Here is a 22716-nt window from a genome sequence, read left to right on the forward strand (position 1 = left end):
AAAGTAGTCACCAGCATTGTGTAGAACCCATTGCCAGTGATATGGAAGGCATAGTGTATCATTAGCAGAGTCTGTTCTGTTGATGGTGCGAATGGACCGGTCTACTGCCTGTTGAATCTCTGGAACAGTTCTGAAGCAAATGCCACAAAGTGTTTCCTACATCTTCAGAATCAAATCAGTCACAAAGACTTAAGTCCGGGGAGTATGGTGGATGGTACAGTTCTTCCCAGTCCCATCGGCTGAACAGAGCAGACACAGCTTGCGCTGTTTGTGCCCACACATTGTCGTGCAAAATGATGGGTGGGTTGCGCAGAAAGTGTTGCCGCTTCTTTCGCAAAGCTGGTCACAGGTGATGCTCCAAAAAAAAAGCTATCTGTTTACTGTTACAGTTGGCAATAGTTTAGGGTGGCATGTGAACAAGGCTTAATACAAAATGAAAACCATAAACACCGCACACAGTTGATGAAGAGTGTTCTATTGTAAAATATGCAACACAGTGCAAAATTCAGCTCAATTCTTTTCCAGAACCAGATCTTCAGAACTTTGCAATCTGATATGTACTGTTTTCTATGTTCTCAACCTCCATCATTTTAGGTCTCATAGATCTCCTTTACTTTTAATCTTGTTTCCAAGCCAAGTGGCACTGATTCTGAAAACAATGGTCATGTAAAACTCAGCTTATGCTTTTCTCACTGGCATCCTGAAAGCCATGAATCAGGGCAATCTAGTGGCTACAGTACTCATTGACTTCTGTGTCCTAGGGAAGTGTATTGGGACCCTTGCTGCCCGTGTTGTTTATTAATGACTTGGCAGACATTTATTTTAAATGTACAGAAACATGTGTCAGTAGTGGTTAAATGTGCAGAACCCTCTCAGAATTGGTCTAATAGAAGATATTGAATGTATTCAAAGAAGGGCACCACAGATGGTCACAGGTTTGTTTGACTCGCCGGAGAGTATCACAGAAATGCTGAAAAAAACTGAACTGGCAGACGCTTCAAGATGTAGACCATTTATACCATAAAAGGCTACTTACAAAGTTTCAAGAAGCAGCTTTAAGTGAATGATCTAGAAATATGCCTAAGCCTCCCACATACCACTCCCATAGTGACTGCAAAGGCAAGATTTTTTTTTTTATAATCAGTTGTTATTCTCATGTTCCATACAAAATTGGAATGAGAAGAAATCCTAACTTATGGTACTCACAGCCACACTTCTCAGTGGTGTATAAATTATGAATATTTAGATGTTATATTTCCTCCCTTTATGCTTTGCTTTCACATTGTTACCACTAAACACAGTACTAAGTTCCTTGGCTGGGGAAACAACAGAACTGCCATCCAGTAGAGAGTTTTGCAAACATATTGAGAAATGATGTAGCATGTTTCCACTACCAATTAAGATGGAAACTTCCCATTATTTTACAGTGATTCTTCTAAAAGATAAAAGGTTTTGGAGCAGAAAATGATTCATTAATATTTTAAATCCTTATTTTGCTGATTTGGAGGTGCCGATGATTGTTGGTCCTACTAGCATGTTCATTTTCATTTGCTGCCATGAGCATTGGAGTGATTTCTCTTGGAATATGCTGCAGTCTTACATCATTGGAAATATTTTTCTCAGAACCAATTTTTTTAAGTCATAATTTATTTAAAATTTCTTCACCATTCACTCTTCCATTTCAAAACTGTTCATTTCCTTAGACTGAGCAGACATTGCTAATGACTATGCCAAAACTGAGATGTATCTGTACTGTTTACTGAGTCATAGTCACAGCCACTTCCACTTATATAGCCTTTTAACAATGAGCTTAGTGTTAATTCTTTGTTATGACTTTGATACAATTGCAGTTTTATAACCAAAATGATTTCCCTTGAAGATTGACATTAAAATTTGCTCAGCAATTTAGACTTGCACAATTACAGTGACTATTTGTATCAACTTTTTCCTTTTTGTGATGCAATTACCAGACTTTCCACATCTGCATTATTTTAACATTTTTTCTTATTTACTTTGGGCTTTAACATTTTTCCACAAGAACTAGAACTTTAATTAATATGGTCATCTTTCCAGTAAATATAACTCCTCAAAATTTATGTGTCTATCTTGAAATTACAGGAATTAGTTGTTATTACCAATTCACTGTTTTATGTACCTTTCTTTCTCCTGGCCTTAACCCATATCGTCAAGGGGTCAGCATGTTAATCTGGATTTCAAAATGTGAGTGGTAGAGGGTGGTCAGATGCCCTTCCTGTCATCACCCCTTGCCCCGCAGGCCGGATTTATGTAACCACCCCATCTGTCTGCATTAAGTGTTGCCACACATGAAAGTATGAGAATGTTTCTGAAGTGTTTGCAAATCATATAACTGAGGTTGTATGTGGATACCAGCCTGATTTTCACTTAGTCGAATGTGGAAACCACCTAAAGTTCACATCCAGGCTGGCTGGCATACTGGCCTTCACCGTTAACTCACCAAGCGGATCCGATCTGGGGCTGACATATGCCCCCAAATCTGGGAAGGGATGTGCTAGCATTGCACATCTATCTGGTCAGGTCTCACAGCCTTTTATATATCCTTATGGTTATTTGACTTCATTTACAGAATAACGAGTATAAATAAAAGGAAAATTACAGAAAGGTGAGCACACTCAGATAATACTATGAATCACTATTAGTATTGAAAGATTAACTGCAAAAAGTGAAATATACAAGTGTATCTTATGCTTTATTAGTCGCATGTATTGGATGCTACGATATCAGATCGTGGTCTGTTATATTACTCACTGTTGTCACAAATGAGTGACATTTATTACAATAGTCGGTCACATTGTGATTATGCAACAGGAAAAAGGGAAACAAATTTTATTGCCAGCTTATTCCCCTATTTGTGAAGACTGACCCAAAGGACGTTCCTATAAAAGAAATATAGGGCTTGGCATTCTTTTTGTTGCTGAACCAGCATTTGTGCGGCCAGCAGTAGTAGATATCTGGTGGCTATTTTGGCTTAATGTGTATATTACCAAAAAATTGAGCAGAAATATTCCTTAGTCTTGAGAAAAGTATTTGAACTAAATCATGCACAGTTCAATTCAAATAAAAATAACTCACATTTGCAAGTGTCATATGTTTAAAATGCTTGAATCAACATAGGTTTTATGTTAATTGTAGTAACTCTAAAAATACTCATTTGCTCCCCCATCAGTGTAAATTATCACAATTATTTCATTGTTGAAATGCAGTTTTTTTTAGTTGTGCCAGTTTAATGTTTTTGAGTTGCATTTATATCATGGTGTCATTTTGATATGTTTATGGCATTTCTTTTTGCTGATGGTTTGGTTGTAAATTTTATTCAGACAAAAACTTAAATGTAATTTATAATTTTTTGTAGCTGTTTATTCTTTGTATGAATAAAAGTGACACAAAATGTCATGTTATTATAGAAATTAAAATGCTTGTACTCAGATTTGAAGCTACTGTAGCATAGTAAATGTTGAATTTGCAGCAAGAGTATTCAGTTAATATTACATGAGATGTCACTCAGGACAAACATTTATTTCACTTGAATGCCCTTTGGAACTAAGGTTAATGTTTTTATCATTGTTTATGGTAAATACAGTGTAAATAATAATTGATGTTCAAACTGTTTCAGCTGGACAGAATGCTATATTTCAATGCAAAGTTGCCTCTGATTCACCAACTAATATGACATGGCTGAAAGATAATCGGCCAATGGATGATAAGCTAGCAGACAGAGTTAAAATGGAATCTAAAGATAGCAGCAGTTTCAAACTGGAAATTCAACACTGTCGTGAGTCGGACACTGGTATATATACAGCTAAAGCATCCAATGTCATTGGAAGCTCCACATGTACTGCACAACTAGTTGTTCAGGACAGTAAGTTTTTAAAAAATGCAAAATTTATTATTTGCACATTCAATAATACCTTTTCCCACTTGCAACTTTCATAAAGAAATATTGTGAGTTTCATGTAGAATAACATTTTCCATGAAGGACGTATGGTAATGTTAAGAGCAATGTATTCATTGGAGCTCAGATTTTGTGAAAGAACACATTTCTTCTCAGTTATAGATCAAATTTCTGAAATTGAATGAAAACTGCACATAGTAATTTAGTTTGAAAGTAATGTATAGGTATGTTGCAAACAAGAATGTAGTAGTTTTCAGAATTATTTGCAACTATTATTACTGGCAGTAACTCTTCTTAGCTATAGGTTTTTTAAGTTTTGTGGAAACAGTTGATCTGAAATTAAACTCATTTCTGTTTCACAGTTAGTGAAGAAGAAAGGGCACGGCGTGCTGCAGCAAATAGTCCGAGTTTCTTAATTCGGCTTAAGGACACAGAACTGCTAGAAAATACATATTTGCGATTTATGGTAAAAGTTCAAGGTACACCGAACCCAGAAGTAACATTGTAAGTATATTTTTGATAGAATATTTATTAAAGATGCTGAAAACATGAAAGTAATTTAATTTCAAATGTATAAATGTGTGTTTATATTTTATAATTAATAATTTATTAGGAATTAAACACAGATACAGTATATTTTGAGCAAGTACCAAATAGATTGTAGACTTTGTTTCAGGTATCCCTCTTGCTCTACCTTTATGTCTGCATATATGCACACTACTTACCTTTTAAAGATAATATTCCTTTCATACATTTCAGCTATAAGGATGGGAAACCTATAGAAAAAGGAAGTGACCATATTCAAGTTGTAAGAGATAAAGCCGAGTCTGGATATTATGAACTTGTTATTACTGATGTCCACCAAAATGATGCAGGAAAATATTCATGCACTGCTAAAAACAAATATGGAGAAGTGTCAAGTGAAGCAACTGTAACAGTTACAAGTAAGTTGGAGATGTATTTTGTGTTATGATAACTTCACAACATTTCTTTCCATAAGTATTCATAGAAAAAAGACCACAGAGGAAAAGCATGTCAATTTCAGTGTTGTAAATTATCCTTGTGACTGTTTTAAAGTGTGATAAAATAGAGGGAAACATTCCACATGGGAAAAATATATCTAGCCCAAACTCTTTGTCTTTAAATATGTCTGCCTTTGAGATGTCTACTTGTGTCTGTATATGTGTGGATGGATATGTGTGTGTGTGCGAGTGTATACCCGTCGTTTTTTCCCCCTAAGGTAAGTCTTTCCTCTCCCGGGATTGGAATGACTCCTTACCCTCTCCCCTAAAACCCTATCCTTTCGTCTTTCCCTCTCCTTCCCTCTTTCCTGATGAGGCAACAGTTTGTTGCGAAAGCTTGAATTTTGTGTGTGTGTTTGTGTTTGTTTGTGTGTCTATCGACCTGCCAGCGCTTTCGTTCGGTATGACTTACCAAATGAATGCGCTGGCAGGTCAATAGACACACAAATATACACACAAAATTCAAGCTTTCGCAACAAACTGTTGCCTCATCAGGAAAGAGGGAAGGAGAGGGAAAGACGAAAGGATGTGGGTTTTAAGGGAGAAGGTAAGGAGTCATTCCAATCCCGGGAGCGGAAAGACTTACCTTAGGGGGAAAAAACGACGGGTGTACACTCGCACACACACACATATCCATCCACACATATACAGACACAAGCAGACATATTTAAAGACAAAGAGTTTGGGCAGGGATGTCAGTCGAGGCAGTCCCTATGAAATCCCCAAACCACCTTCCCTACCCTCTGGCTCCTACCCTTGTAACCGCCCCCGGTGTAAAACCTGTCCCATGCACCCTCCCGCCACCACCTACTCCAGTCCTGTAACCCGGAAGGTGTACACGATCAAAGGCAGAGCCACGTGTGAAAGCACCCACATGATCTACCAACTGACCTGCCTACACTGTGACGCATTCTATGTGGGAATGACCAGCAAAAAACTGTCCATTCGCATGAATGGACACAGGCAGACAGTGTTTGTTGGTAATGAGGATCACCCTGTGGCTAAACATGCCTTGGTGCATGGCCAGCACATCTTGGCACAGTGTTACACCGTCCGGGTTATCTGGGTACTTCCCACTAACACCAACCTATCCGAGCTCCGGAGATGGGAACTTGCTCTTCAATATATCCTCTCTTCCCGTTATCCACCAGGCCTCAATCTCCGCTAATTTCAAGTTGCCACCACTCATACCTCACCTGTCATTCAACAACATCTTTGCCTCTGCACTTCTGCCTCGACTGACATCTCTGCCCAAACTCTTTGTCTTTAAATATGTCTGCTTGTGTCTGTATATGTGTGGATGGATATGTGTGTGTGTGTGCGCGAGTGTATACCCGTCCTTTTTTCCCCTAAGGTAAGTCTTTCCGCTCCCGGGATTGGAATGACTCCTTACCCTCTCCCTTAAAACCCACATCCTTTCGTCTTTCCCTCTCCTTCCCTCTTTCCTGATGAGGCAACAGTTTGTTGCGAAAGCTTGAATTTTGTGTGTATGTTTGTGTTTGTTTGTGTGTCTGTCGACCTGCCAGCACTTTCATTTGGTAAGTCACATCATCTTTGTTTTGATGTGACTTACCGAACGAAAGCGCTGGCAGGTCGATAGACACACAAACAAACACAAACACACACACAAAATTCAAGCTTTCGCAACAAACTGTTGCTCATCAGGAAAGAGGGAAGGAGAGGGAAAGACGAAAGGATGTGGGTTTTAGGGGAGAGGGTAAGGAGTCATTCCAATCCCGGGAGCGGAAAGACTTACCTTAGGGGGAAAAAACGACGGGTATACACTCGCACACACACACATATCCATCCACACATATACAGACACAAGCATATATATCATCTTCAAGCATATATATCATCTTTGTTATATATATATATATATATATATATATATATATATATATATATATATATATATATATATAAACAAAGATGATGTGACTTACCGAACGAAAGTGCTGGCAGGTCGACAGACACACAAACATACACACGAAATTCAAGCTTTCGCAACAAACTGTTGCTTCATCGGGAAAGAGGAGAGGAGAGGGAAAGATGAAAGGATGGGGGTTTTAAGAGAGAGGGTAAGGAGTCATTCCAATCCCAGGAGTGGAAAGACTTACCTTGGGGGGAAAAAAGGACAGGTATACACTCGCACACACACACATATCCATCCGCACATACACAGACACAAGCAGACATTTTTGTAAATGTCTGCTTGTGTCTGTGATCTTGAGGATAAGATTAGTTTAATTATGCACGCACATAGGCATTTAAACAATATTTCTTCCCACACTCAATATGTGAATGAAACAGAAAAAGCCCTAATATGTTGTACAGTGGAAAGTACCCATAGATGAAGATGTAGCATCAGTGTGACATGTGTTTGCTGATTCAGTTAAAACTGTAAGTCTGGCCATGTAATATCTTACACTGTTTTGATTGTAGATTGGCCATAGCAAAACCCTGGAATGTCCAGGGAAACATGATCTTATAACTTACAGTGTCCTTTAGTTACATAGTAGTCATATATACCCTCAGTTCTTAGCTATGGCATTCTTTTTTGGAGAACAAATGCACAAAATATAAACACAATTTTTAAACTCCAGATAAGAGCCATAAGAGTAATAACCAAAAATAGTACTCAGGCCCATTATAAAGATCTGTTCAAAACACTGGGGGTTTTAACTGCTCTGTGTGCATACATTTACCAGTCAGTTGCACACATCAAAAATAACAAACAGCTCTGTCCATGATCATGGAACAAGCTCTAGACTCAACTTACATTTACCAAGAAAAAATAAACATAAAACTCAAAACAGCATTTTCTACCAAGGAATAAAACTGTACAATAAATTACCAAAAGAGATTAAATAAATTATAAAAATACATTTATTTTAAGATGCAGCTAAACAGTACCTGTTATGTAGTATGACATTGAAGGATTACTTAGATAAAACAGAGTAGGGGTTTGGTAAAAAAATATGTTATACATATAAATAATAACAATGATTATAAAACATCCAACATTCCACATAACACCTTCACACTATGTTTTTTTCCTTCTTTTTTCCTTTTCTAGAAAAAATTACCCCTAAGCTACGCACTAACACCTCTTCCTCTTTCTGAGATCATAATGTCACTCATTATAGAGGGTTGCCTACGCAGTTTTTCAGGATAGCAAATGGGAAGTTGCGGCACGGAAAATGGCCCAAAGATCACCAGTGTGTGTGTGTGTGTGTGTGTGTGTGTAGTGAGTGAAATGTTATGAAACAATATGTGTGTAGTATGTGCAGTGACTGATAGTGAGATATGAGTGAACAGTGTGGCATTACATTATTTAATAAGTTATCCATAAAAAGGTATTGTATACCAGGAGTAAATCTAATGATTGTCTCTAACTAGAAGTATACCTTATTTTAAATTGGTCTAAACTTGTAAATACTTTGACATGTCCTATATCCTTGTAAAAAGAGATCTGTGGACAAATATAGCTACTACTACTACTAGTAGTAGTAGAATAGTTGATAAATTTCTAAATCATAGCTGAACATGGAGTAACCACAAAAAAGAGATTTAGCAACAAAAATAAAATTTATTTTCAATTATGAAAACTATTAAAGTAAAACTTGCTCTCACAGAATAAATATTGTTTGAGAGAAATCTGAAATTTCAACCTGGGAAAACTAGTAAATCTTGGGGAAATTATTTTTATGAAACAGATTTGCCTCCTCATATGCTTCACACAGTATTGTTAAGTCACTAAGGTAACAAATGGGTCAGCAAAAAACACTACCACCTGGAACTCCATTTCAGGACTGTAGCACCGAATGCTCTAGAAAAGAGTTAACAGGTTTTAGTTGAGTCTCATAAAGTAAATAGCATGGACTGTGTCATAGGCTACTCTCTCTTCAGTGACATAAGTTGTATTAGTAGTAATGTGTTGTGTCTAGCTCCTACAGCATAGACACAATGAGGTAGCTAGGTGCACGCTAAACTAACGCAGACGGGCGTGAAGTCTGAAACAGGATACTGGATGAAAACTATAAAGAAAAGAAGGGAGCTTCTTTTATACTTAACTTTAATGAATCCTTGGAATACATCTCTCTTGAATATTCGTTATCTATAAGCACTGATACAAATGGCGCCTTGCTAGGTAGTAGCTATGGACTAGCTGAAGGCTATTCAATCTGTCTCTCGGCAAATGAGAGGAAAGCTTCGTACGTCTGGTCGCAAGCTATGTTGTCCGTACAACTGGGGCGAGGTCTAGTCCGTGTCTTGTGACCTGCCATGTGGTGGCGCTAGGTTTGCGATTACACAGTGGCGACACGCGGGTCCGACATGTACTACAGGACCGCGGCCGATTTAAGTTACCACCTAGCAAGTGTGGTGTCTAGCGGTGACACCACATAATGAAGTTAGTGTTGTTTAGAAATTCTTCTAGACAGATACCATTATGGAAGACATTACAACAATGTGAATCATAGTAAAGTGAAATAAGTAAATAAGGACGTAAATTTCATCAGGTTATATTCTGTACTTATGTCAAGCCATTTCCTGGTTGCATAATTGAACTACCCCATCTGAAGAACTTATCCTACCCTGTTGAACTCTACATTCTAGAGATGTACGTAAGGATCAATGGATACAGAATCAACAGCTATTTGCTGCTAAATTTTTCATAGTAAAATCTATCATTTTCAAGGAAAAAAGAGAAATTAACAAAAATATATTTTTTTCCAATAGCTGAGAAGAAAATTTTTGCTGGATTAGAATCAGCAGGCCTTTTACAGCCTGGAGAAGAACCAAAATTTACATGGTTACGAGATGGAAAACCATTTGATCCTGAAGAACGATTTAACGTGTTGTTCAAGGTAATGAATGTAGTTTATTTAGTATCTAAATGTTCACAAAATACCTCACGGAATAATTTTCTCCTTCCTTTCAGTGTTTGATAACTTTTGCTGCAAAAAAATACATGTCATGACTGCTGGCACTGTGTTTATTATAACCATATTTTGCGTGGTGTTACTGGATGAACTGTAATCTTCTTTGTAAGCCATTGCCACAGATAATTATAATCCTTTTAGAGAAACACCTTTTGCTTTCATAGTGATTTCTTTTCCTGTTAATGTAGTGTATATCTAAGATTTGAGTTTCTGATGAAACTGTTGTCATTACTGAAACCTCCCCGCAACCTTTGCCCTACCACGGAAACAAGGAATGAGGATACCCTTTGGAGCAGGGGTAGCTAGGACTAGAGGGTCCTGAAGTAAAAGGTACTAGGCACAGAAAATGAAATTTACTTTTTATGGATATCAATCTTATTGTGTTATTGACAAAATTGTACTTCAGCAATTATGTAATGCACATACTTATTAAGAAAAACAAAATACCACTGGGATTGGCCTCATTACATAACAACACATCCAGTTTTCACTTTAATTCAACAAGGCCCAACCAGTTAAGATTCTTAAGTTTCAACTGGCCCAACCTGCCTTTAAAACAAATGACACAAGCTAACATGTAACCCAAATTCAAAAGCCCTTTCATTGCTAAATTGTTACAAGAACTTAATATTCCTCGTGGTTCTCAACAGTTTCACCTAAAAGAATCATTTATGATTCTTGGTTTCTGTAGGCACTAGCTGCTCTATCAGAATAACCATACAAGCCATAGAATCATTCAGATCAGCATTGGCTCTAACCATCTACATATGATTGCACAGCACTCAAAATACTAAAATTTTAATTGGCATGTAGTGGTCTTAAAAACTTAACTCAACTTCCCTGCTTGAAACGACAGTAGCCCCTTAAATTGTGAATATACAATATAAAAGAAGATAAATTTACCAATGGTATAAAGATTGCACAGACGCACAAAACATGGAGTTTAACTTGGTGCTTGGCCACTTTGAATTCACAGTTTGATTCAGCACTTAGTCATTTAAATTTTCAAACTAAACAAGCTTTTTAATATTGAAATACCTGCAGCAACAACTGTTTTAACAGCTGACACAAACAAATTAAATTTTAAGTTTAACTTGGCTGTCTTTAAGTTCTTAAATGGATTGAATCAATTTGAATTGGCACTAGCCATTTAAGTTTTGAAACTACACGAGCAGCTCACACAAAGAGATTAAATTTTATGTTTAAGTTGCACATAGCTGTCTTTAAATTCTCAAATGAATGAATCAGTTTGAATCAGCACTAGCTGTTTTAATTTTCAAACTACACAAAAGTTAAATATTGAAATGCCCACGGTGCTAACCATTTTAATAGCTTACACAAACCAATTAGATTTGAAGTTTAGCTTTGTGCTTAACCTTATTTAAATTCTCGAATAAATTCAGCAATTTAAATTGACAATAGTCGTTTTAACTTCAGGAATACACCAGAAAATTTTTGAATCCAGCTCTTGGCCTCAAAAAAAAAAAAAAATAAAATAAAATAAAAAAAAAAAAAAAAAAACAGCTTCACAGCTCTAGCTGCCACTAAACTAAGCAGGTTAACAATTTTCCTGAGCAATGACGGGCACTTGTGAGTTTCAATTTAAAGGACTAATGAAGCTAATTGTCTAACAGGACATTCTCAAACATAGGCCTCGATCGACGCAGAACACGAAAATAGTACTTGCATTAACAGGTGTCTTCAGTGCTGAGAATGCACACGATTACACGTAAGTACAGCCAGTCACACGAAATGATGTGGGCACTAGCTGCTTAATACTTAATCAGACGTAAGTTTACAACTTGTCAATGAATAAGCCCTCTAATCATGCAATATAACAGGTGGAAGGTTTTTAAATTACTCTGTGATGACAACTTAAACATAGAAACATAAAGGTGCAATTGGAGGCAAGACATAAACCATTTTATTACCACAAATTACTCTAAAACAATGCATATGGCAATACAGCCAGAACATGTTAAAGATGGCAGTAAGAATAATAGCAAGAGAGAATATTTGAACTAGGGGGTTCTAGCCATTCACATATCAACCAATAGCTCATATGCAGAATTTCCTTTGGTAAAATAGTTCACTAGCCTGTGTTGGTCCCAAATGTTTAACTTGAAAAATATCAGATATAACAACCACTGGGCTACTACTACAGCCACACAACAGACAGTTTAAGGGCCTTTAGCCACTCTGCACTTTAGATGCTTTTAAGCACACATAAGTTTAAGTACATAGCAAATGGCTATTAAGTAATAACCCAGATGTACAACACCTGTTAATTTTAATCACAATGCTTTACAGTTGCCCACTAAGACACAACCCTGGAGCATACCCCCAAGACTGCCACTTTCTAGCCAAATCCACACAAGATTTCGCACAAACCAAGTTTTTCAGCACACAACAACTTGAGTTTAATAAAAAATAGCTGATAAACTCTCCAGGAACGTACTTAACGATGATGTTATCATGAATCTAGGAGTAGTAGTTCCTGCTCTGCACTCCCAAATATTTGAGATGCCAGCCACAGTGGCTTGTTTCATCCTCACTAAACAGTACAGTGCGAGGCACTGCTGCTCTCAATTTAGGTTCACTCATGCCCTCCATGAGTCCACAACCCGTCTCCACTGCAGCGTGTCACATGTGGTGTACTGATGTGTCCGCTTCTCCTCTCACTATTGTGTACCAATCTCCACCTTAAAACCCCATCCTCATGACCTCGCATGCCCTCTTGTCATATATCCAGTGCTGCAACTATCGCTGGTGAGAATAAAAAGCCTAAGAACTCAGTGGCATGCTTCAATCACCATTGGGTACAGTGTCTGCTATAACTTTACAGTGAAAATAAGTGAAATATTCATGCCTCCATTAAATTTATGTGAACGTATAAAAAATTTGAATTGGAGATCACAGACATGAGGAATATGATCAGAGTTACCACAATTATAGAGTATTAGTACCAAGAAAGCAAACTATACAAAAGAAGTTTGATCAATAAATATTAAACATTTAACAATAATATATATGGAATAAAGAGAATAGTTCATTAGTTACAAAAATTGAGTATCACAGATGAATTTAAAATTTTCAAATACAATAGAAAAAATGGTTATGAGTTGACAAAGCATTCATATCAAAAAATAAAAATTTAGAAAATGAGGTTCACTCCAGTAATGCTCCTGGTGCAGAATATGTAATGAATGACAAGTTTACTCTTTATGCTGCACTTGTTTCTCACTATTATTTGACAGAAAAGAAACACTGATTTCATATGAGGTATTTCAATTCAATTTTCAATAAGGGTAGTGATCTGAAAGTTCAGGTTTAGTTGCTGTTAGTTTTTTTAATACTCAAATTTGAAAATATGTCATTTTCATCAAGATTTTCTGATTTATCTACATTATTTCAGAGATTCTGTAGCAGAAACATTTCAGATGGCTGAATTGTTATGAGAGTTCAGTGCATCCAGAAGTAGATAGGTGTTTAATTTTGTGCCTTTTGATGAATTTAACTTGATTTTGTTTTAAATTATTGATTTGTTTTATTCCTTTTGAAAGTGCTTTCAATGGATTGTTAGTGTGGTCCTTTCTTTCTTTTGCTTAGACACCTTGTTTATGAGGTGAAAAGACGAAACTATTTAGCATTCACTTAAATGCTAGAGGAAGACAGTTTACAGAACTCTCTCTCTCGCAATCACAAACACACGCACACACAAAATAATTGATGACTTGTAGTACTAACTAAAGCCAAGTGCTTATGGGCACATGCAAGCAGATGCAGGCAAGCCGTAGCCTGCACAACTGTTTGGCTTGACCAAGTGCTTACTGGCAAGAGTGGGCAAGTGACCTGTGTGACAGAAGAGACTGTGAATATAGTGAAGCAGGGCTGCCTGGCAGGTAGCCTATACAAGCTGTGCTTGCCTATGGGCGAGCTGACAATGACTCACAGAGCCCAAACCATATGGGGAAAAGATGGAACAGCATGCTGTATATGACGCAGCAGAGATTTATAAGCATATTATATTGATATTTTTGTTAGAATTCTTGTCTTAATGTCAGTGATTCTTGTCATTTTCTCAAGGATGAAGAGGATTCCCTGGCACTTGTTTTTCAACATGTGAAACCAGAGGATGCAGGTCTATACACATGTGTGGCCTCTACTACATCAGGAAAAATATCCTGCAGTGCTGAGCTGACTGTTCAAGGTATGTAACATACAGTATAGCCCATCTTGTGAGTAACACATTGGTTTGTTTAAACTGTTCACTTAGTGCTTGGTGTGGCTTATATTGACCTAGCAAGTGAGAGAGAAGCAAACAGTTGTCATGCAGAGAGATGGTAGCTATTATGGGATGGTGCTGAGAGAACTATGAAATGTACATGGCTTTTCAGTACATTTAGTTCAGTTTGGAGCTGCTGTTTACTGACTGATAATGATAACTAAAACCGAATATTAATAATATTTTTCAGACCCAAGAGAAACCTCTGCTTACCAGCTACAGTTGGAACAACTGGAATGGGACTAACAGACTGACCTTACAGGCTATGTAAACAACTAGACTCTACCTGGAATTAAATAACACTGAAATTTAGCAATTCCTTCATACCTGAATACAGAAAAGGTCCATAACAAATTCCTTATCATTTTTGGACTGTACTCAGCCATTTACTGAAAAGCACATAATAATTGTTCACATAACTGTTAATGTCCCCAACAACTTCTGTTTACTGTAAATATAGTTTACCTCTGCCACAGTGTCGTATATTAAGGGCAATTGTTTTGGTTATTAACTTTCTGTTTTCAGGAATTTAAACATGGACAGCTATAACTTAAAGGTATAGAATGAATTACCAACCTCCAATAATATGGGCTGCTGCATCAATAAGAGTGTTATGAGATTATACACAAGGCTTGTTGTGCCACATTCTGTATGACCTCGCAAAAACAATAACTACCCACACTTGGCCAGTTAGTGGGTAGCCCATCCTATGCCATAATTATAAAGTCAAAGGCCTGAATATGGAAGATTAATCTTCTGAAACTTGTCAACAATGGACATTATTAGAAGTCTTCAAATAGGAGATTTGCTTGAGAGCACCCATCCCTAGATCGAGCTGGGCAATATCTCATGGACAAAGCCACCTGGTCTTGCACACTCACTACTTTCTTGTTGTAACCATAACTCTGTGCCTGTATCTTGGTGATACTTCTGATATTCCTGTTTTTAGTCTTGGATGGATGGCTACAGAAGTGTTGCTATTGTTTCTCCTCCATGAGACGGAGTCAGTGTTAGGAGACAACTCTTTTTTCAATACTCATGTTATCAAGAGCTAAGAGATGACAGCACTGCCAAATGCCAGTGACATTGAAACTGACATTTTGAAACAAATCAAAATTTACCTTTGTAGGGTGCACAGTGGGTATTAAATAAAAATCTACACCTAAATTAATTTAAAGGAACATACCCCTATATCATCAGGCCCTTGTGGCACAGTGACTTTTCAGTTTATGCATCCACAACAAAACAAATTGAGTAACTGGATATTTTTAGCCTTCAGAGGTTTGATGCATTTCTGAATGGCTCAAAATATGCCACGAGTTCTTGTCCAGAGTCACTATTTAACCATGAAGTTTTCAGTGAACCTCTTCTTTGCAAATATTTCCACAACTTGGTCATACTACTGAATCATAGATTGCATCACCATAAATAGGCTGTTCCATCTACTTTCCATTTCTTGGTTCAAGCTTGGCACAAACAAATTCAAGTCACCTATCTTCTTCATGAAGTGGACCACATCATTAGCAGCAAAAATCATGGAAAAAATCATTGCAGGCTCATTTTTTGTGTAACCACCACCAAAAATGGGTTAAGAGACAGTATTCAAAACATGTGTAATGTATGATGGCAAAATGGCAACAGTGCCTTGTATATATTAGTACCTGAGTCGGTAACAAATAAAATCTAATTAATATGCTGAGGATTTATTTCTAAATTGCAGAATGTTTTAACAGTATGAGTCTTAATAATGAACCCAAATTTTTGTTATGAATTTCTCCAATAGTGTTCAATTTTTGTCAACAATCTGTGTAGTTATAGAGAGATAACACATTTTGTGAGACAGGTAGGTCAACATACCTGCTATGTGTGTGTGATGTGTGTTTTATTCATCTCATAATGTACACAATTTCAGAACATATGTATGATGTATTGGAGACATGTCAGGGTTACAATTTGCTTATTTAAAATTTTGTCACACTTACAATAATACTTTATGGAGTGTTTACTTACCTGCAATTTGTCACACTTACAGTATTCACATCTACTATAACTATCATAAATTTTTATTCAATTTTAGGGATCCAGCTCAAAGTATCACTTTGTCCTTCATGAAATCATCCACAGAGCAGTAGCATTGTTCAATTAGAAAATCATGTAACTTGCTTTTTAAAATAGTTATCTTCATATTCATTATGCCACATCCTTTTATTGTGTTGTCTATTTTCATGGGTATATAATGAGGAGTCTGAGCAAACATTTTTAACCAATGAGAGGTTAGCATGCTGTAGATGAAAAGGCATTCATTCATATGGCCTGGACGATGCTGGACATTGTTCTGTCTTTTGACATTGCTTGACACTACTGTAATATGAGACAAAATGTTCACAGTCTCAAGCTCCGCAAATTATAAACTGACTTCTTACATGAAGTGTGAAACAAAGAGGTCAATGGAAGAAAGTGCTGACACACAAGAGCATAGTTTTAAGCTATTGCGTTTTGTACATTTGGTTAAATCCGTAAATCTTAAATTGTAATAGACTTATTTGTAACTTTTTCTACAAATTGTTCCACCATATGTTTAGCTAAGTAATATTGTATATCCATTAGAAATTGTTGGACAGTCCCATAACTTTTTATATTTGTAACATTGTTAATACTTTTATGGTTTATTGTTGTCTTCATCAAAAAGTACTTGCCAAACTTAGAAAGTGAAACTATTACTGTAATAGCCTTAAAACATTCACAATTCAAATGTAAAAAAATTGTAGCCAGGTGTCAGAAAATAATGTTACATTTCTTCAGAGATACATATGGAGAATAGGTAATGTATCCATGTTGCAATTTTTATTTTGGCCACCAACGTTTTCTGAAAATATGACCAACTTCCTACTTTTTATCTTCATATAGCAGACATACTTCAATAAACAACTACTTACCTCATCACTGCCTTCAGTAGCAACACTCTTGTCCTTCATGAACATAAAACCAACATCTGTAGTGCGGTCATGAATGCTCAAATTTTTATATCCAAATCTTGTGCAAATAAAAGCAGGACCGAAGGAATGTTTTGGTGTGGGTAGCCTTTGTTGCAAGTCAGATTTCTGGGCTTTCTTTTGATTTGCAACTGAATTCTTCAGGTTTCTTTCTCAAAGCTGCAGCTCTTTGCAGTTCTCAGATGCAGCTGTTTTTCTTTAAGGGCCTCTGTTATTTCTCATTCAGTATGGTACTAATCAGATTTGTGAGTATAACGTGCAGCTCATCACAAATCTTGCAAGTGTCTGACTTTGGTGACTGAAATCAAATATTAAATGAATGACAAAGAAACTGCCTGTATTGTCTTCACAGTCAGACTGAATGTTCCTTTCTTCACAGTACTTAACAAGCTAATCATGATATAATGCTGTGGTATTCAAATCACTGTTAAAATACACTTTATACAGGTTTTGCATTAGGCTATAATTTGTCTGGTGTGGAGATATGTTTCAGATATAGTTGTGGAAATCCTGGATTCTGTCTTCAGGAATACAATTTACATGATTTTCATGTTTTCCACTTGTTTTAATATGGGCCACCAAAAAAGATTTTCTGTACACATTCTGCATTGTCCATCTATATTTCAATGTTAAAGTTATAGGGCTTTTGCTTGTGATAATATTGTGGAGTGGTTTGACCACTAAACCTCTCTACAGGATATGATTTTATAAAACCAATAAAAATAAATTTTGTTTGTCAAAGTCAGCCAGATTCCAGTAGCAGTTAGAAATATCATTATTGGCATTTGGCAGTTTTTATGCACACTTCAGAAGACAGCTACACAGTTGCCTAATGGTGTGTCCAGGAACTGATTCTCATTTATAGGTTCTATAAAGCCTGCCTTCATTTGTTTTTTGCTTCTTTCTTACTTTCTGAGTAGTACTTCTTTTTTGATGTGTTGTAGCATATTCGATGTAGGATGTAGTGACCTGCTGCTTCCTTCTTCTCTGCTATTGGATGTAAATTTTGATTCTTTCTATAAATAAAAATGTACAAATTATTGTAGAGAACTGAAGCTGGATAAGAATATCTTTAATGTTAGGACTGAAATAGTGCTAACCCTCAAATATGTGTGTAACAGGTTTTCTGTTACTAAAAAGCGAAATGAAAAAGTTATAACTTTGTAAGAATTCACTGATATATTTTGCATTAAATGTATGCATTCAAATCATTAATGATTTCCCCAAAATTTTAATAAATGCTATGCCAAACCATTTGAAGTTAGACTGATGGAAAATATACTGCTAAACCAAACTTACAGTATTTTCAACAACTGATGTATTTCCACACATGTAATTAGTATTCGCATCACTGCATCCTAAATGAATCACAGCCATAATTAATATCATTGTTAAACAACCGTCTTTTTATTTGATTACAAGATTTCAACATAACTGCTATGTGTAATATGTTGGATGACACTGTTTTCATCCTAAGATGAGAACTAAAATATGATAAGACAAAACAATACATATAGTTATCAGCTCTTTCCAGCTGTAGAAACGTTATCAACATGTAGCTGAAATCACAAGAGATAATGTGGCCAGACTTATTTTACAAAATTGACGGTTAGCACTTTCTTCCACTGACCCCTTAAAACCTTCCATCTTATACTGGTTTATATGCATGTAGATCTTTGGCCTCCATTTCTGCATACCTTTTACTGATAGTATTAACTATGGAAGCTGGTAATGCTTTAGGACTTATATTTTGGTGTATTCTGCTAACATGTGCCATCACATGCATTGTTGTGAAACTGAATGAAGAGAAGAGCAAAGCACATGCCGCAGTACACATAATCAACATGTTTTATGTCCTGAATATTCACTAATGAAGATCTTTCCAAGTACTGCTATGATCACAGTCTTCCACACTAAGTACATATTCTTTGGAATCTAGTTTCATTTTTACACATCCTTTGGTCTCATGTTCTTTTGATATGAGTCTGCAGTGAGTAACTGATCAGCAATTGAGTAATTACTCAGGCTGATCATTTGAACACTGAATGCCCAAACAAGCATGACAAAGTCAGACATAGTTGCTTTTCATCTGTTGGAATTTCCCATCACATGTGCCAACCAACTGAAGTGAGCACAAATGCAAGGTGCAGACTTCTGAAGGAAAATGTGGCAAAGGCAACCTTACTGCAGTTAATAATTGCTATGGTCAAGTCACAAAGAGATGAGGTTGTAACCTCTGTATGGCTTGTCTGAATGTGATGACTAACTCAGATCTGTAGTAATAACTGAAGATAATGCTAATATTTCCCTTGGTGGTATCCTAGTGGATGTGCATTGCCACTGTCTTTGTGTAACCTGGGTAAATTGTGTAAGATGTACAATTGTCTCATATAAATGACTCTCATGGATGCTTGTGGAATATAGTGTTCTGTTTTGAGGTGCAAAAGGCATAAAAAGCAGGCAATGTATCAGTGCTGCTGTCTGTTACATAGCAGCAGCCACTTTTTAATCCATAACATACTCCAAAATTTTTGTAAAGCTCTGTGAAGCAGACATTTCTGTTCAATGCTCTGAAATAAAATCTGACTCGTCAAAAGATGTGAATTAGGCAAAACAACAAACTTTTTTCTTTTCTTATTACACAAGGATGCAGCATGTGAAGATGTTACAGCCCGTTGAGAACGTAATATTGAGTTTGATGTTCCAGCACTGCATGGTATCTCCAGTAATATCACACATATTTATCTCAGTTAATGACTTGACTGTTACTGCAAATCCTAAGTCACTGGTTAACACAGAAAACTTTCAACCAAAGGTGTGAAAAATCAGAATCATACCACAAACTTTGAGACTGATATCTGCCACTACTAGTAAATCTGATTACTTTTTTTAAAAATCTGAGTGACATACAAGTTGTGCGTGCAACTCATATTTATTCACTTAATGTTACTTTTATTCAAAATATGACTACAGAGCACAACTGCACAGATATTTATGAGAAATATTACCTTCAAGCTATACAGTACAACTTGGACACAATACAGAACTGAAGTGCTGTTAGTCATTTTTTTTTCTACAGCATAATTGAACATTGTGTACTGATGTGATTAAATGACCATTGCATTTTGTAACTTCGTGTACAGCTTAATAGCAACAAGTAAATTTTGCCTGATACAAGGCACTGTCAAGACTGATAATTGCACACTGTGCAGAACTACTTTGAGCAGCCTAAACCCGAACAACAACTACTGCAATGACAGCCATGCAAAATCAGTTGTTATAAACAGATGAAAAGTAGTGATGGATGTTCATTTGAAAAATGAATAATGGCCTTCACATGGTTATGGATATGAATCAGAACATCATAAACCAAGCAAATGCTACTACAGTGTAAATCAGTATCATAACGGGTCCTTGCACTTCCCTTTTGTGGATTCTAGACTTGCTTTTTCATTTATTGGTTGTAGTGTCCACTGATGCAAACATTATTTTTATAGATTGATTTTATCTTATTGTTATACAGTGTATATGCCATATGCTGTATAAATTATAATATCCAAGAAGTAAAATTTCCCATTTTTCTGGAAGAACAGTCTCTGTTTGATTACAATCATCACTCTTCATAATTACATCTGTTTTGGCTAATAATTACTGTCATTGCTTTCATTCCATTTCTGACTCTCATTTGATATACCTTTCTTGGCATAGCATATTAAACACCTTAGCCTACCTTTTATTTGTCTCCTCATATGTTTCTCTCTCTAACAATTCAGATTCAACATTCAGTCGTAACTTCTACATTTGGTCTGAGCATAGTCATGAGTATTTGCCATGACAGCTGTGTTCATGTCTGATACTTTCATTTTTATTTGTAATGTTCGTATATGCTATCATATTCATGTACTTGAAATGTATGAAGAAAATGATATTTGCAAGCTTTCATTGTTTTTAGGTTCTGTAAACCAGCTCCTGAAGGAACCAGAAGCCCCTAAAATTGTAACTGAAACTAAAGCAACAGAAGTGAGTGTTGGTGGATCAGCTATGTTGGAACTCAAAATAAATGGCTTCCCTAAACCAGATGTAAAATGGTGAGCATGCAGCTGAGAACAAAACACATGTACTTTTAGGCTAAAGCCATAGTTGAAAGTATACCCCATGTACCCATTTTTAATTTTTTTTTCCTCAATTTTCCTAATCTTATATCAGTTTATTCCCTTTCTCTTTTCTTTTATTCCCTTGACATTATTCTAAAACCACCCAGTATTTGCACTGTCATTAAAGATACCTTAAAGCTTTGAGTCATTAAAAGATTGAAAGCAGAAATGAAAACTTTATTTCAGAGGAACTGCTTCTATATAATAGCAAAAATTTATGAATACCAGTGTAAAATAGCCAAGTTAATTGTTTCCTTCTATACACCAAGTTGTAGTTCATTGTACAGATATAACTGTTGTATAAATAATTGTCTAAAATATCCATGTTAGTTTGTTTTCTTATTATTTCATTGTTATTTTGGTTTAAAATAACCTAGTAAATGGTTTTAAATCAAATAATGGAAAATCCAGGATGGAATGTAACAATATTATGAGAAGGAAAGTTGCTACTCAGCATATAGCAGAGATTATGAGTCACAGATAGGCACAACAAAAAGACTCACAATTACAGCTTTCAGCTGTTAAGGCCTTTGCCAACAATAGCAGACATACACACGCACGCACAACCACGCATGCAAACGCAACTCACTTACACAACTGCAGTCTCAGGCAACTGAAACCACACTCCAAGCAGCAGCACCAGTGGAATGATTGGAGTGGCAACTGGTGGGCAGTAAGAAGGAGGCTCAGTCTAACATGCAGCACTTCGCTGTCCGGCATCCCCACCATACTATCCCTCCTCCAGCCTCCTCCTTACCCCAACCCAGTCACCACTCCCATCATGCACTGGTGCTGCTGCTTGCAGTGTGGTTTCAGTTGCCTGAGATTGCAGTTGTGTGTGTGACTTGCGTATGCTAGTCTCTCTCTCTCTCTCTCTCTGTGTGTGTGTGTGTGTGTGTGACAATTGTGAGAGTGTTTTTGTTGTGTGTAGCTGTGTCTCAGCATCTCTGTTATATGGTTAGTAGCAACCTCCCTTCTCTTAATACTAGTAAATGGCTTCTTATATACCATATGTTTTTAGCTGATTTATTTAATTTCAGTGTTGTAACTGTTAATTTTCTAAGTATAAGCTACATATCACAGTTGTGATTTGTTTCATATCCAAGTGTAACAATGCACAGCACGATTTTTAGGTTCAATAAAAATCAAACCAAAAGTACACTGGCGGAAAGAAAATCACAACATAAAAAATAAAATCAGAATGTTGAAAGCAAGCTTGCAAAGAAGCATGCGTAATGTTGTACAAGTGCTGGATATCAGTTTGTGGAATGGAATTCTGTGCCTGTTGCTGTTGGTCGGTCAATACAATATTCCCAAGAGTTAGCAGCTTTCACTCAGTTAATACTAGGCAGAAATCAAATCTGCATGTGGAATGCACTTCCTTG

The 22716-nt window shown here is 36.4% G+C and overlaps 1 protein-coding gene across 4 annotated transcripts in view; it reads left to right on the forward strand.

Annotated features, from left to right (window-relative positions):
• The window catches only part of LOC126236930 (obscurin), a 681004-nt gene that overhangs the window by 283785 nt on the left and 374503 nt on the right, over positions 1-22716 (forward strand). For all 4 annotated transcript variants that reach the window (XM_049946608.1, XM_049946610.1, XM_049946611.1 and 1 more), the window contains 6 exons: positions 3653-3898; positions 4294-4435; positions 4691-4875; positions 9697-9824; positions 13986-14109; positions 21130-21265. In XM_049946608.1, coding sequence (XP_049802565.1) covers positions 3653-3898; positions 4294-4435; positions 4691-4875; positions 9697-9824; positions 13986-14109; positions 21130-21265 — 961 coding nt within the window. The remainder of the gene's footprint in view (positions 1-3652; positions 3899-4293; positions 4436-4690; positions 4876-9696; positions 9825-13985; positions 14110-21129; positions 21266-22716) is intronic.

This window comes from Schistocerca nitens, chromosome 2 (assembly GCF_023898315.1).
Source record: "Schistocerca nitens isolate TAMUIC-IGC-003100 chromosome 2, iqSchNite1.1, whole genome shotgun sequence".
In the NCBI taxonomy this organism is placed as follows: domain Eukaryota; kingdom Metazoa; phylum Arthropoda; class Insecta; order Orthoptera; family Acrididae; genus Schistocerca; species Schistocerca nitens.